The sequence below is a fragment of the Magnolia sinica genome, chromosome 14, assembly GCF_029962835.1.
Source record: "Magnolia sinica isolate HGM2019 chromosome 14, MsV1, whole genome shotgun sequence".
Lineage (NCBI taxonomy): Eukaryota > Viridiplantae > Streptophyta > Magnoliopsida > Magnoliales > Magnoliaceae > Magnolia > Magnolia sinica.
The window spans coordinates 30,148,151-30,161,176 of NC_080586.1; the positions used below are offsets into that span (position 1 = coordinate 30,148,151).

The 13,026-nt window shown below is 38.7% G+C and overlaps 1 protein-coding gene across 3 annotated transcripts in view; it reads right to left on the minus strand.

The window, feature by feature from the left end:
* Nucleotides 1–13,026, minus strand: part of LOC131225950 (ATPase GET3B-like) — a 57,624-nt gene that overhangs the window by 21,668 nt on the left and 22,930 nt on the right. For all 3 annotated transcript variants that reach the window (XM_058221578.1, XM_058221576.1, XM_058221577.1), the window contains 5 exons: nt 12,038–12,100; nt 11,790–11,900; nt 9,810–9,884; nt 9,588–9,656; nt 9,074–9,139 (listed from right to left, as the gene is read on the minus strand). In XM_058221578.1, coding sequence (XP_058077561.1) covers nt 9,074–9,139; nt 9,588–9,656; nt 9,810–9,884; nt 11,790–11,900; nt 12,038–12,100 — 384 coding nt within the window. The remainder of the gene's footprint in view (nt 1–9,073; nt 9,140–9,587; nt 9,657–9,809; nt 9,885–11,789; nt 11,901–12,037; nt 12,101–13,026) is intronic.

Here is a 13,026-nt window from a genome sequence, read left to right on the forward strand (position 1 = left end):
GTGAGACTTGGCTTTAAAGCCCAGTCAACTCACGGTGCTAGTAGAGACCACGTTGGCACAACTGCCACTGTCCATGATCATTTCACAATTCTTTTCTCCACACTTGGTATGAGTGTAAAAGATCGTGTTCCTGCGCCAATCATCATTTTCTTTAGCTTGGGCAAAAGCACATCTGACTACTGCGAGAGTGTGGGTCTCCTGATCATCAAACTCATCATCACTAGTACTAATATCAGGCTCATGTTCCTCTATGTCGCAATTGTCCTCGCCATCCTCATTTGCCTCATCTATCATAAGAGCTTTACCTCTTTCTTTTTTTGGGCATTCCTTTACGAGGTGACCATAACCATTGCAACAAAAACACTGCATCTACTCACTTCCCTTCAAACTAGTGCTGACTAGACCCTTACCTTTAACATCTCTATTATAGGTGGGAGCACCAATTGGGGCTTTGCTCTGGCTCCCAAGGTTAGGTTTGGCTCCCTGAGGAGCAACCCTACCACTGGAATCACAAGACCAAAGCCGCTTCATGGTCAGTTGCACTAGGTATCGTTCAAGCTCCTCTACCTAAGGTAGGACTCCTCTAGTGTACCAACATCATGAGGGATGAGCTCACGCCTAATCTCAAGGCGCAGGCCTATCCTAAAACGAGATAGGGTCACAGTAGGGGACTCATCGACATCACATCGCATCATGTACTCCTCGAATCTCTCGATGTAATCCAATACAGACATCGACCCTTGCCTCAAGGACTGCCACTGGTCCAAGAACATATTTTTCTTTTAGTTATTTCATCTCAACCCATGATGTAATGGGTTCATCTCCACGCCGCTTTGCCTTCCGTTTTGTATTGATCCAAAACAACTTGGCTTGACCCATCAACTTCATCTTAGGAAACTATGCTCGACGACGATCTGACACATCATGCCACTAGAAGAAGTGGTCTATGTCAGTTAGCCAATCAAGGAAATGCTTTGGGTTCAAGCGACCATCAAAATTGGGAGCATCGACTTTGACCCTTTTAATAACCCTTTCCTCAGGGTCGTAACAATCCCGTGACCCTCTATAGGGTATGTGGGCGCGCGATCCTATGTGACGTACTTCTTGACCAAAGTTCATATTACGACCCCTAATGGGTTCTACTAGGACTAGACCCTGCTCAACTAGGTCCTCATCCGCTGGCTCTCCTACTTGAGACCGGTGCTCTTCCCCGGTGACAAAAGTGCCGTGAGAGGTAGCCTCTAGCCGCGTGATACGCTGGTTGCTTGCAGTTAATTGCACAGCAGTGGTCTTATTGTGCGTCTCAATGGACGTCAAACGGCGGTTAATCTTTTCAAGAGCCTTGGCAATCTGATCCGGGTTCATGGTGAGGAATAGACCAAAATCACAACATGTTCGCATTTACATACACTAAACAACCCTAATGAGAGACAACCTAGCTGAAGTATACCATATGATGAATGCGGTGCAAAATAATAATAATAATAATAATAATAATAATAATTGACGGCAATCAATATGATGCTATATGATGCACGTGTTCTATGTATGATGATTCTTAGTACCTTAAACCCTATGGACAGCCCTAGAATGATTCTAACAAGGCTAAAACTAAAAATTCAGCAACTAGGTGTCTGAAAGTCACTAAATCTGAAAATTCCAGCAATATAGGACTTTAAAAATACCCAAGCAAAAAATTCAGCGAGCTAAATCAGAAAATTCAGCAAGCTATATGTGACCTATATGCTCTACTATGAGTCTATATAGGAATTTTATCGAACACCTACCCTACGCTAGACCTAGGCTTTGATACCAAATTTGATGTAGAATGATGGGAACTACCCTAGGATGCAAGATGAGAGATCAATTTAACATTAATTTCAACAATCAATATGTAAAATCAAACATAACCACATAATAGATTCGAAAATTCAAACTTATAACATGAAGGTCTTAGGTTATCACATACGTGGTGCATGGAAATATAAAATAATTGAATGGTGGCCCACTTGGAAGTAGGGACTTCCAATCTAGCATGGGTAGTGCAACAACCACGTGGATGGACAAAGATGCAAGCAAAATTCTAGTTTGGGGAAAGTTTCACAAGACTTCAAATTTTCATTAGGGTTTTGTATTCATGGATGGAAATTTAGGAATGGGGATTTTAGGAATTCAAAGGATCTAGGGATTAGAGAGTTTTGGACGAAAATCAAAGAGGGAAAACCCTAAACAGGGGCCCACACGTGTTTAGGTAAAGGAGAAGAAAAGGAGAGAGGATTAAGTGGGGTTTTGATGGGTTTAGAAGGTTGTAATTGAAGAGGAAAGGAGAAGAATACCTTTTGAAGAAGAGAAAGAGGAACAATGTACCTTGGGGAATCCACCACCAAATAAGCTTCTACCCTTCCACAATTTAATTGGAATGGCGGGTTTCTGACAAATCCTAAAACATAAAGAGAAAAATTCATTCACACAAAAAAGATTCTCTCCTTATTCTTTCTTCTCAATAACACCACTAAGGTTAGACCTTCACGCCCCCCACCCCCCCCCCCCCCCCCCCTTCGTGCTTTTATAATTAAAAATTCAGAATAATTACAACTATGCCACTCACTAGACTGAAATGGCCCATCATCCAAAAAAAAAAAAAAAAAACTAAAACATCTATAATCAATCCCAACCATCAAATAAATCCTAAAAATAACAAAAAACATAAAGAAAGCAAGATCAAAGCCCAATGGACCCAAATCTTAAAGATTTGGTGGCCCGATGGCCTAATCAACAAGATCCAACGATCGGATCGACAAAAAATAAAAATTGTATGACTAAAATGGTCTCCAAGCAGCCCACTTGCATCATGCCAAAGTGGGGTCTTCCTAATGGACGTCCAATGCATGTAGGGTCTTCAAAATGGCCCAGCGGGCCCCATCTAGAACTCGTCTCCCATCCACAAAGAAAGTTGTGCTGATGTGGGTGGCCGTCTCCATCTCTGGTACACCCGAGTAGGTCCTCTAATGTCCCCATCACTTTAGAAGCTAATTTTCGAGCATCATTTAAATGACTAAACATCATCGGATGAATGTAAATCAGCTTGAGAAATATTCAATGTCTATTATAGCAATTAGCAAGCATGCGAGTCCTCCATCTGGTGTCTTTAGGATTGGAAATAGCTTGGGCAGCTTGAAAAATATTCGGGGCAATGGCGGTGGGTTGAGAGTGAGCATAATCTCTAGCCTTTCAATCATGAGAAGAAAGAATGGGGTTAGTATTCATTCCAAAAAAGAATCTTTTCTGCATTAAGGGAAAAGATCGAAACTGCATGGGTGGATTCCACCATAGTAAAAGCCGCTTGGAGTACGAGAAACCACAACTGAGCATGGGAAATTGGCATTGCTTGAAGTAAGTGATCAAGCAAAGCCAAAGCCATGGGTAGATAACTTAATATCAAGTTGTCCCATATCGGTTACGTATCGACTGATACGTAACGGTAACGGCCGTGGCCGTTACTCGATAAGGGGTCAAAACGGGCAAACCCCCCCCCCCCCCCCCCCGATTCTATGACCGTAATGGCTGTTACGGGCCTAAAGAAAAAAAAAAAAAAAAAAAAAACCTTTTTTTTTCCCTTTCTTTCCTTCTTCTTCTCCTTCTTCTTCTTCTTCTCGGGCTGCAGCTGCGGCCCTACTGCGGCCCCTCTCGTTTTCTCCTTCTTTTTCTTGGGCTGCGGCTCTCGTTTTCTCCTTCTCTCTCGTTTTCTTTTTCTTTCCCTCTCGTTTTCTTCTTCTCTCTCATTTTCCCTTTCTTTCCCTCTCATTTTTTTTTTCTTTTTCCCTCTCATTTCTCTCTCCCTCTCTCTCGGTCTGAAAAAAATGAATGTGTGCATGGCTGTTTTACAGCCACGCACCTTATTTGTTTAAGTGGTCTGCGGCGCATGCCGCTTAGTGCACTTGCACTGTTTTAGTGCATGCGGCCCACCTTTATTTATGTATTGTATTATATATCCATGCCACCCATCAGTTTTTCCTGATCATTTCAAGGTATGGTCCCTAAAATGAAGCAAATCCAGATCTCAAGTGGACCGCATAGTAGGATTGAATGCCCATTGTGCACTTACATTGTTTTAGTGCATGTGGCCCACCTTGATTTATATGTTGTATTATATATCCATGTCACCCATTAGTTTTTCCTTATCATTTCAAGGCATGGTCCCTATAATGAAGCAGATCCGGATCTCAAGTGGACCGCACAATAGGATTGAACGCCCAGTGTGCACTTGCATTGTTTTAGTGCATGCGGCCCACCTTGATTTATGTGTTGTATTATGCATCCATGCTACCCATCAGTTTTTCCTGATCATTTCAAGGCATGGTCCCTAAAATGATGCAGATCCAGATCTCATGTGGACCGCACAATAGGATTGAATGCCCACTGTTAAAAACTTATTATGGCCCACTGTAATGTTTACTTACCATCAAAACTACTGATAAGGTTGCATGGACCCGGATCAAGGAAAACAAAAGTCGCAAATTAAAAATAAAATAATAATAATAATAATAATAATAATAATAATAATAATAATAATAATAAAAGTTTTAATTGTGGGAATTCAATCCCTACTGGTCCACCAAAGATTTGGATTTGCCTCATTTTTTGGACCATAAATGAGTTGACAAGAAGGATGGACAGCATGGATATACAACAAATGCATCAAGAATTCAAGGTGGGACATGTTCAGCGCGTCATTCACTAACGGTCCACCTAAGGTTTAAATCTGCCTGTTTTTTTGAATCATGCTTTAAAGTGAGTTGGCAAAATAGATTGACGACAAAGATATACAAATACATTAAGGTGGACCCCAATTTCAAGGCCTCACCCACTAGTGGTCCACCTTAGATATGGATCTACCTCATTTTTGGACCATGCCTTAAAATGATTTGATAAAACGGATGGATGTCATTGATATACAATATATACATCGTGGTGGGCCCTATGTACATGGCTGTAAAAATTGTCCATGAGGCATACATTAACTCAAAATTAATAAATTAAATTATGGCACTATTGTTACCATGTCACAATTCCAAAATTAAATTATTTAAATGATTTTCACCGTTAATTTGCATACACTTGTTTTTCTGAAATAGGATCATTTGATATTTTTCATTCATCACTGTTCAATAAATATCTACCAATCCATTAATGAGATAAGTGCCAATAGATTGCATGAATTTAACGTTGATTTGGGGGATCAAATGGTCCACCCAATCAGCTCTAAATCGACAACACTATTTACTTGAATATAATTTCAAATTTTTTTCTTAAGATTTATTGGGAAAAATTATATTAATTTGTTAGATATATGAATTATATAATTGGACATAAAAGTCCCTAGATTGTATGTTGAAATAAAATGTACACAAGTCACTAGGTATGTAATACACCAATACATAAAAATATGATATATTTTGTTATTAGATTCATTCTAATTAATTCATATTGATATTATATAGTTAGATAATTAAATATAAAATATCTATAGCCAATACCAGGTTGTCTGGTTCATAAATTCATCTGACAGTCCGATACAGCTTCTCACCAAAGGGTGGACCGTTACACCACCATAAACATGTTCCAATTTATAAATGAATGCATATTTGGAATGCTTAGAATATTCTAGATTTAATCCATATTTTTTTAGCAAAATAAAATAAAAAATTGCACCGTTACGGGCCGTTACGACCCCGTATCGCCGATACACCCCCGTATCCGTATCAGTATCGGTGAGCACCATTACGCCAACCGATATCGATACGGAATACCTTGCTTAATATTCATCCATAGATATGAATAAATATAAGCTAACAAGCTTCATCAAAAGTAAATTCCACCATAATCTACTTATCAGCATTTCAAGGTATCCCGTAATGGTAATGGTGGCCATAATGGTCACCACTGTTACCTTTACGATACAGGTCGTAAAGGCAGTTACGGCTCAGGTAAAGGCCACTACGGTCTCCTTTTTTATTGAAAGAAAATATCTGAAAAACTTGTATATGCCCTGTAATAATGACAAAAAAAAATTCCAAAAAAAATAAAATTGTATTTTCCCCGTAATAGACCATTACGAGGTTGTTACAGTATTTACAATGGGCGTAACGGGCCGTTAATGGCAGTTCCAGGTCATTTTTTTCCATGACAATTGTTATGGCTGTTACGACCTCGTAACGTGTAACAGTTGCCACCGTTACCTTTACGGCCAGATAACAGCCTTTATGGCACACCATGCAGCATTTAAAAACTTGGAGCAAAGATTACCAGTTCATTTCAGCCTAAACCAAAGCACCAAGTTGATTATAATTACTCAACCAATGTTCCAAAAATCGGCAACATCACCGACAATATTTATCACCGATATCATCGGTATCATTAAGTCAATGATACCATACTACTGGCGATTTAAAATTTTCAAAAGAGCATCAATATTTTTAACAATATTGGCGATATTTGGAGCTTTATTGATACTTGCAAAATTTTAAAAAGGATCCTTTATAAATGTTCCCTCGTATAGGCAATAATATCCACGATACAAGGGAAACATCCATAAATAGGCAAAATTTGACAGAAATTTGGGAAATTTCTAAAATCCCAAAAAATCTCCATTTTTGGATTTTTTTTATTTTTTTTTATTTTTTTTTAATGTGATTTCAATCACTCTTGGTATTCATTGAATCAAAGTTCATATTTGGGGAGAAATCTCAACTCGGAATGAAGACATGCTAAAACACAAAGGTGATGAAAAGTCCATAGAAACTTCTTTTTTTTCCGTCAAATGTTAGCATGGATTGCAATGGAAATCCATGTCTATGCATGATTCTCATGCATCAACATGGATTTGTGGCAAATAATAATAATAAAGTGAAAAAAGCAGAAAATTGCCGAAACACTAATTTTTCCATGTTCTATTGGAAAATATGTGTTTTTCATTGTTAATCAATGTGGAAATTTTATATATTAATGAATGTTAGCCGATCCATTGATTGGCTACAACTTTTATATGTTTATTTTATCTCATCAATAACACATGGTTAAGACCCTATAAAATGAAAACTTATTATGTATAGTTGTTTTTTGCAATATTTTGGTTCCTCCATGTGTAAACATGATGCAGGACAACTATCCACTTGCTCTAAAAGCTTGAACTGATAGAGCATGGAGAATCAATCCCTTTATCTCATAGCACAAGCCCACATCCCATGGGTTAGGTCCTCAGCCGAACCACTTGATGGGGACATCATGAGCACACGCACGCCCCCCACCCTACGCACATACTCAAGAAGGAGGGCCCCACTATCGATTTGGATCGACGACAGCATCTATAGAGGACCTCTTAGTTAGGGGGTTGTGCTATGGAGCATTGGAGTGGACCCGACCATCATATGGATTCTACCATTGGATCTCATGATCGTGGCCCACTACCCTAAATGATCTAGGATTTTGAGTTTTGGCTATTATCGTTATTAGAAACATCATGAATGGTTTTGATTGTGTAGATTAGTTATTATTTTAGTTACTTCATCTCTAAGTATTAGTGTGCGCACATGGTGCAAGGATAAAATTGGATTTTGGGGTTTAAGGTTTTCTTATAAATAGACAACCCCATGTAGGTATTTTTTCAATGAAGTTTTATGAATAAAAATTCTGCATTTTTTCTTCTTCTTTATCTCTCTGAGTTGAATAATCGAATTGGGTGCAAAACCCTCCCTTCCTCGAAAGGCTAACTACTGTGGTGTGAAGCCACAACTATCTCAAATCATCCTCACTTCCTACACCCCACATCCATCATCTTCCACAATCCTTCTATCTTCAAATTCACCCTTTCTAGTACCCAAGTTCTCCTCCACAACAGATTTTCAGATTCTGGCCCATCAGAGTGCTAAAACTTTGGCGGAACACCACGAACAAACCGGGCAACGGATCGACACAAAGTTTGGTATGGGAGTGGGCCTCCCCTAGCCGATCTTATCCTAGGAATCGTTTTTCGATTTCGTGGGCCCTACATACATGCGAACAAGGAATCACACACGTGCGCCCAGGCCTGGTTTGCTATCCACACGCATGGATCACCTCAGGTTCCATCTTTCCTCAATTTCTCTCCTCTCTCGCCCTAAATCCAAGGCCTTAACCCTAGATAATCTCAAATTCTAAGTATTCGCAAATTTGCAAACCCTAGATTTTCCTCCGAATTGAAACATGGTGAATCTCTTGAATTGGGGAATAATCCTTTGCGAGAATGAATGAATCTTACACTCCTTTGGGCATTGTTTGGTTTATAATTTTATTTGATCCAGCCCTAAACTTGCGTAGGCTTGGACCCCTGTAGATTCCCCTTGTTGAATGTTTGATCATATGTGGGACGTGGAATTTTGTGATTGTTTAAAATTGGTATGATCTAAAGCTTGAAATCTTACATGTCATATTTAATTTCATGTCCTGCATCATCCCCCTCATGGGCCCCACATCACATGGGCTTCACTTCACATGAGCCACCCGCATCACACAAGCCGCCCACCCCTAGTGTGCCCCTACATCCCATAGGCCACCCCACTCGAGCCCGGTATGAAAATGCTCGTGCATTAAAACATGTCTTGTAGCATCTCCTGAACTTTCACTGAAAATTTCCATCTTTTTCCCAATGTTTCCCTCAGATAGCGATATTTTCTCGAGTATCAGCGAAAATATCAGCAATGCCAATACATGCTTATGGATCCCTGATCAGCAATACATGTAACGATAAAGATACTTTGAACATTGCACCCAAGACAAGCATCTAATAATTGGCACTATTAATGAAAGTTGGCATCACTTTAAACAACGCACAGAAGTTTTTGCTGGTTTTCCATACTTAGCGTGGAAGAGTGTTTTCGTTTCTAGAAACTTGTTTAAACCACCAACTCAATGAAAGAATTCAATATCATTTTCAGAGAAACACCCCTCTTATGACAGAAGCTATAATTGGAATTGAGCATAGAACTTCTTCAGTTCAAGAATTGTTGCATAACACAACCCACTTTGAGAATCATACCTTCAAGATCTTGCCTATGGATGCATCCAAGAAGTCTGGCAGAGACAAAAGCCGAAGAGTGTGACCCTATTAAAAGAACAATGCAAAACACGAGATTAATGAGTAGAATGGTAAGTGACCTAATGCATTTTCACATGGCAAGAAGAGCTTTGCCATGGCAACCTGTGCCTTTACACATGCCACATGTGCCAGCCTGGCACATGGGAACACCCCAGGCGGACATCAGATCAGCCCACCATGTAGATGACCTAGCCCAAAAAATCATAAGGCAAGGTAAGCCACACATGTACATTGAATATGGATTGCTGGCTTGTTGCCTTTTTTTCTTCTTCTTACATGTATGGCCTAATTAATTAGTCTGCCTGCTGGATTTTTGGGCCATATCATCCGCACAGTATGTCCTACCTGATGCACAGTCACAAGTGTGCTGGGTGGCACCTGTCTGGTGTAGAGATGTGTGTGGGTTTAAGGGAAATGTAGCAAACAAATTATAAATTGATGCCAATTTGCTCACCGTGGGGGCAGTATCAAAGACAATACGGCTAAACATATTATATTCCTGTGCTTCAACAAATTGCAAAACCTAAAGAGTATTTCTAGATCAGAAAAGGGTAAAAAGAAACAAGAAAAAAAAAAAAAATTTGAAGGAAAGAATCATCATAAATTAAACAAGCAAAATAATGAAGCAAGGGATAGTATGCATCAAATGCAACACATTATTCATTAGGATACATGCCTTGGAAATTGCGATAGCTTCATCCAGCCCAGGAGGGGGTGTGTCCAGCAACTCTCCAAGTTTCAGTTCTCCCAACTTGATCAATGACATAAGAAATTAGTCAATGAGGGAACAGAATAGAAGCAAGAGTTCACCTTAAATTAAAGAGAATTATCACAATTAAGGTGCATTTCAGAAATGACTGAGTCCTTTTCACATCCCAACCAAAATGCACAGATGTTACAGGTAAAAAAAGAAAAGAAAAAGAAAGAAAGAAAAAATTTATACCCAACACACCGAATCACCAACAAGTATGAAATATAAGAAGACACTAGACAGGAAAGAACATCTTAATAAACAGTTTAGCGATGCATTCAATCTTGAAACTTCTCAACACATTAACTAAGGCATGTAGTTATTGGTTTAGTCAGTTTCACTTGATTGATCATCACTCATCCAGTGAATAATTAATTGGTAAATGTTGGAATCACCTTCTTACACAAAACATGCTGTTTTGGAGAAACATAGATTGATATAGATTAATCCCTTGGACGCGCAGCCTATTTTCTAAAGACGCCTGCTTTCTAGGGAATAGAAGAGGTGAATGTCTTCGGTTAGTTCATTGCAGCATTGGAAAGTAGATGAGGTACTTCTTTACCACTTTCATTTAGGTGTGGACTGTTGGGGACTCTTTTTTCTTTTTCAAAAGCACTAGTGTATCACACGTGCAACGCCCATGGAGAGTAAGGAAGAGAGAGAGTAAAAAAAAAAACCAATAAACAAAACAAAACACCAATGTTCTTCCTCTTCTTCTCCTCCACCAAAGAGAAAGCAAGAGAAATCTATTCAGTTAGATGAGAAAAACAGAGATTCACATATTCAAAGAGACAGATGAGTAGAGGGATGAGCAGAGCTAGAAAGAGAGATTTTGGTGGAGCTTGAGAGCTTGAGAGAGAGAGAGAGAGAGAGAGAGAGAGAGAGAGAGAGAGAGAGAGTAGGGCCTGTCATTAGGAGGGTGCACATAAAATCCCAACCATCCAATGGAAGTGCAGGTAAAATCCTGTCCATCAATGCGCGCACAAATTTTTGTTCCAAAAAAACACTTCTTCAAATATGTAAATGCAATTTATAACTAAATAAACTACAGAGGGCACACGCCTCTAAAACTACTTGCAAGCGGAAAATGACGAATGCTATTGGCGATATATATAGTAGAGATGTTCAAGCTGCAATAGCAGAACTGTAGTTTTGATCAAGTGATATGAACTTTGTTTTTTTGAAACAGTAGCAATTTTTCAACATTGCCAAATATACATAATAGTCAGCTTAATGTCCATACCTCAGTAGATTCAAAAAGCTGCCCAAACTCGCACAGAATTTACTCAAGACAAACACCCTTTAGAAAATGCTATGAGTTCCCTGATAGATGCAGTTCATAATGTAGAAGCATTATGCAAGGTTATACAGTCATTCTAATAGATCAACCAAAACTTTTTATAGCTTTTGTCATGTAGTTCAAAAGTGGGGAAGTTTCAGTGAATTGCCCTTACATTAAATCGGTGATAGTGTTCAGACATAATTTAAAAAATAAAAATAAATAAAAAAAATAAAAAATCATAGATAAAATATGTTGACAAGAAAATGAGAATTTTCCATCAGCTCACCTGTCAGGGGTACCATCCAGAATCAAATACCAAACACGCACGATCTACTTTGTATTGGATGTTTACTTCCAGGTGCCAAATACAATTATAGATATTGATGTCAAATGCTTAAATACTATAAGGAAACAGCATAATCCATTGCATAATATAACAATTAGAAAATAAATCCAAGCATCAGCATGATGATAATTACAAAACAGTGGGATTCTTCTACTTTTCTTCTTTCCACAATTTCACTTTGTCAGCAATGTCAATCTTCACCAACAAATTTATGCACCACAAATATAAGCAGAAACAAATTTGTTTAACAATTTCACAGAAAATTTTGGAGTTTTACCTGCTCAACAAACATACCAAGGCCCATGCTGTCCATGAAGTCTTTGACTCCAGTCCCTCCATTTTTTTGACTCGAGCTACGAAACTCTTCCCTAGCCTTCTCAGGATTGATCTGTAAAAGTATGATTGCTAACTCATTACTGACACCAAGAAATTTTTGTGTAAGGCAGCAAGCATCAGTTTCAACCAGTGGAAGCAGAAACATGAATTCATTGCATGGACATACATAAAATGAACCTTCACACTCACCTCAAGAGCAAACAGTGGAGATTCCAATCCATCAACTGGGACCAGCATTCCACCACTCAAATCCTTGAACAATTTGCACACAGACACATTAAACAACAGCTTTCTTATTCGATAGTGAATGTTCTACTGCAAATGGTACAGAAACTTTTGGAACTTTGGTAAGTCCCCCACGCATTTCTACACAGCCAACCTGGCATGTGCAGGGCATTTTGAACTGAGCATCAGGTGGGTCCAGCAATGGAGATTCTGGGATGAAAATCAGGCCAGTCAATTCATCAGGTGGGCTGCACATGTATGAAACAATGGAGGGTTAAAGGAGTTGCCAATGGTTCACATGGCCAGCCTTCTTTTTTACTTTTTTCTTTTTGGCTTCTGTCATCTACAAGGTGGAGCCCACCGCCTCCCTCATGCACAGCTGGGATTTCCAACACATGGCAGTAAATAAAGGTGTGTTTGGGCTTAGCAAAACTTAAACTTTTAAAACCCCAAGTTTTTTCACATCAAACTTTGTTGAAAACACCCTAAAAGAAACTACTAAAGATCCAAGATATCTGGTATTTACATGCTGACAGGATCAAAAGAATCACGGATTCTTTTTCACATCAGCCTTACTTGAAAATGCCTAAAAGATACTACCAAAAATTCAGCACAATACATATCTGCATGATGGAGAACAACATACAGGAAAAATAAATAAATAAATAAATAATCTAGAAAAACTGATGTGAACACAGAAATAATTGCATTTTCAAAACAGTCGTAAGACTAGAACCATAGCAGTAAATGAATGACTGATGCAGATTTTGTACATCAGCTGAAAAGTTCAGAAACTACAGAGGAGACAAGTGAACAAGCAGCAGATAGAACTCTTACTTCGAAAAAAGTTAGAGACTGAACCTTCAAAATAAAAATAAAAAATTTAAAGGTGAACCTCAAAATTAAGCGAGTGAATTAGAAATGTAATGAAATGAGCAAACAATCAATACAGC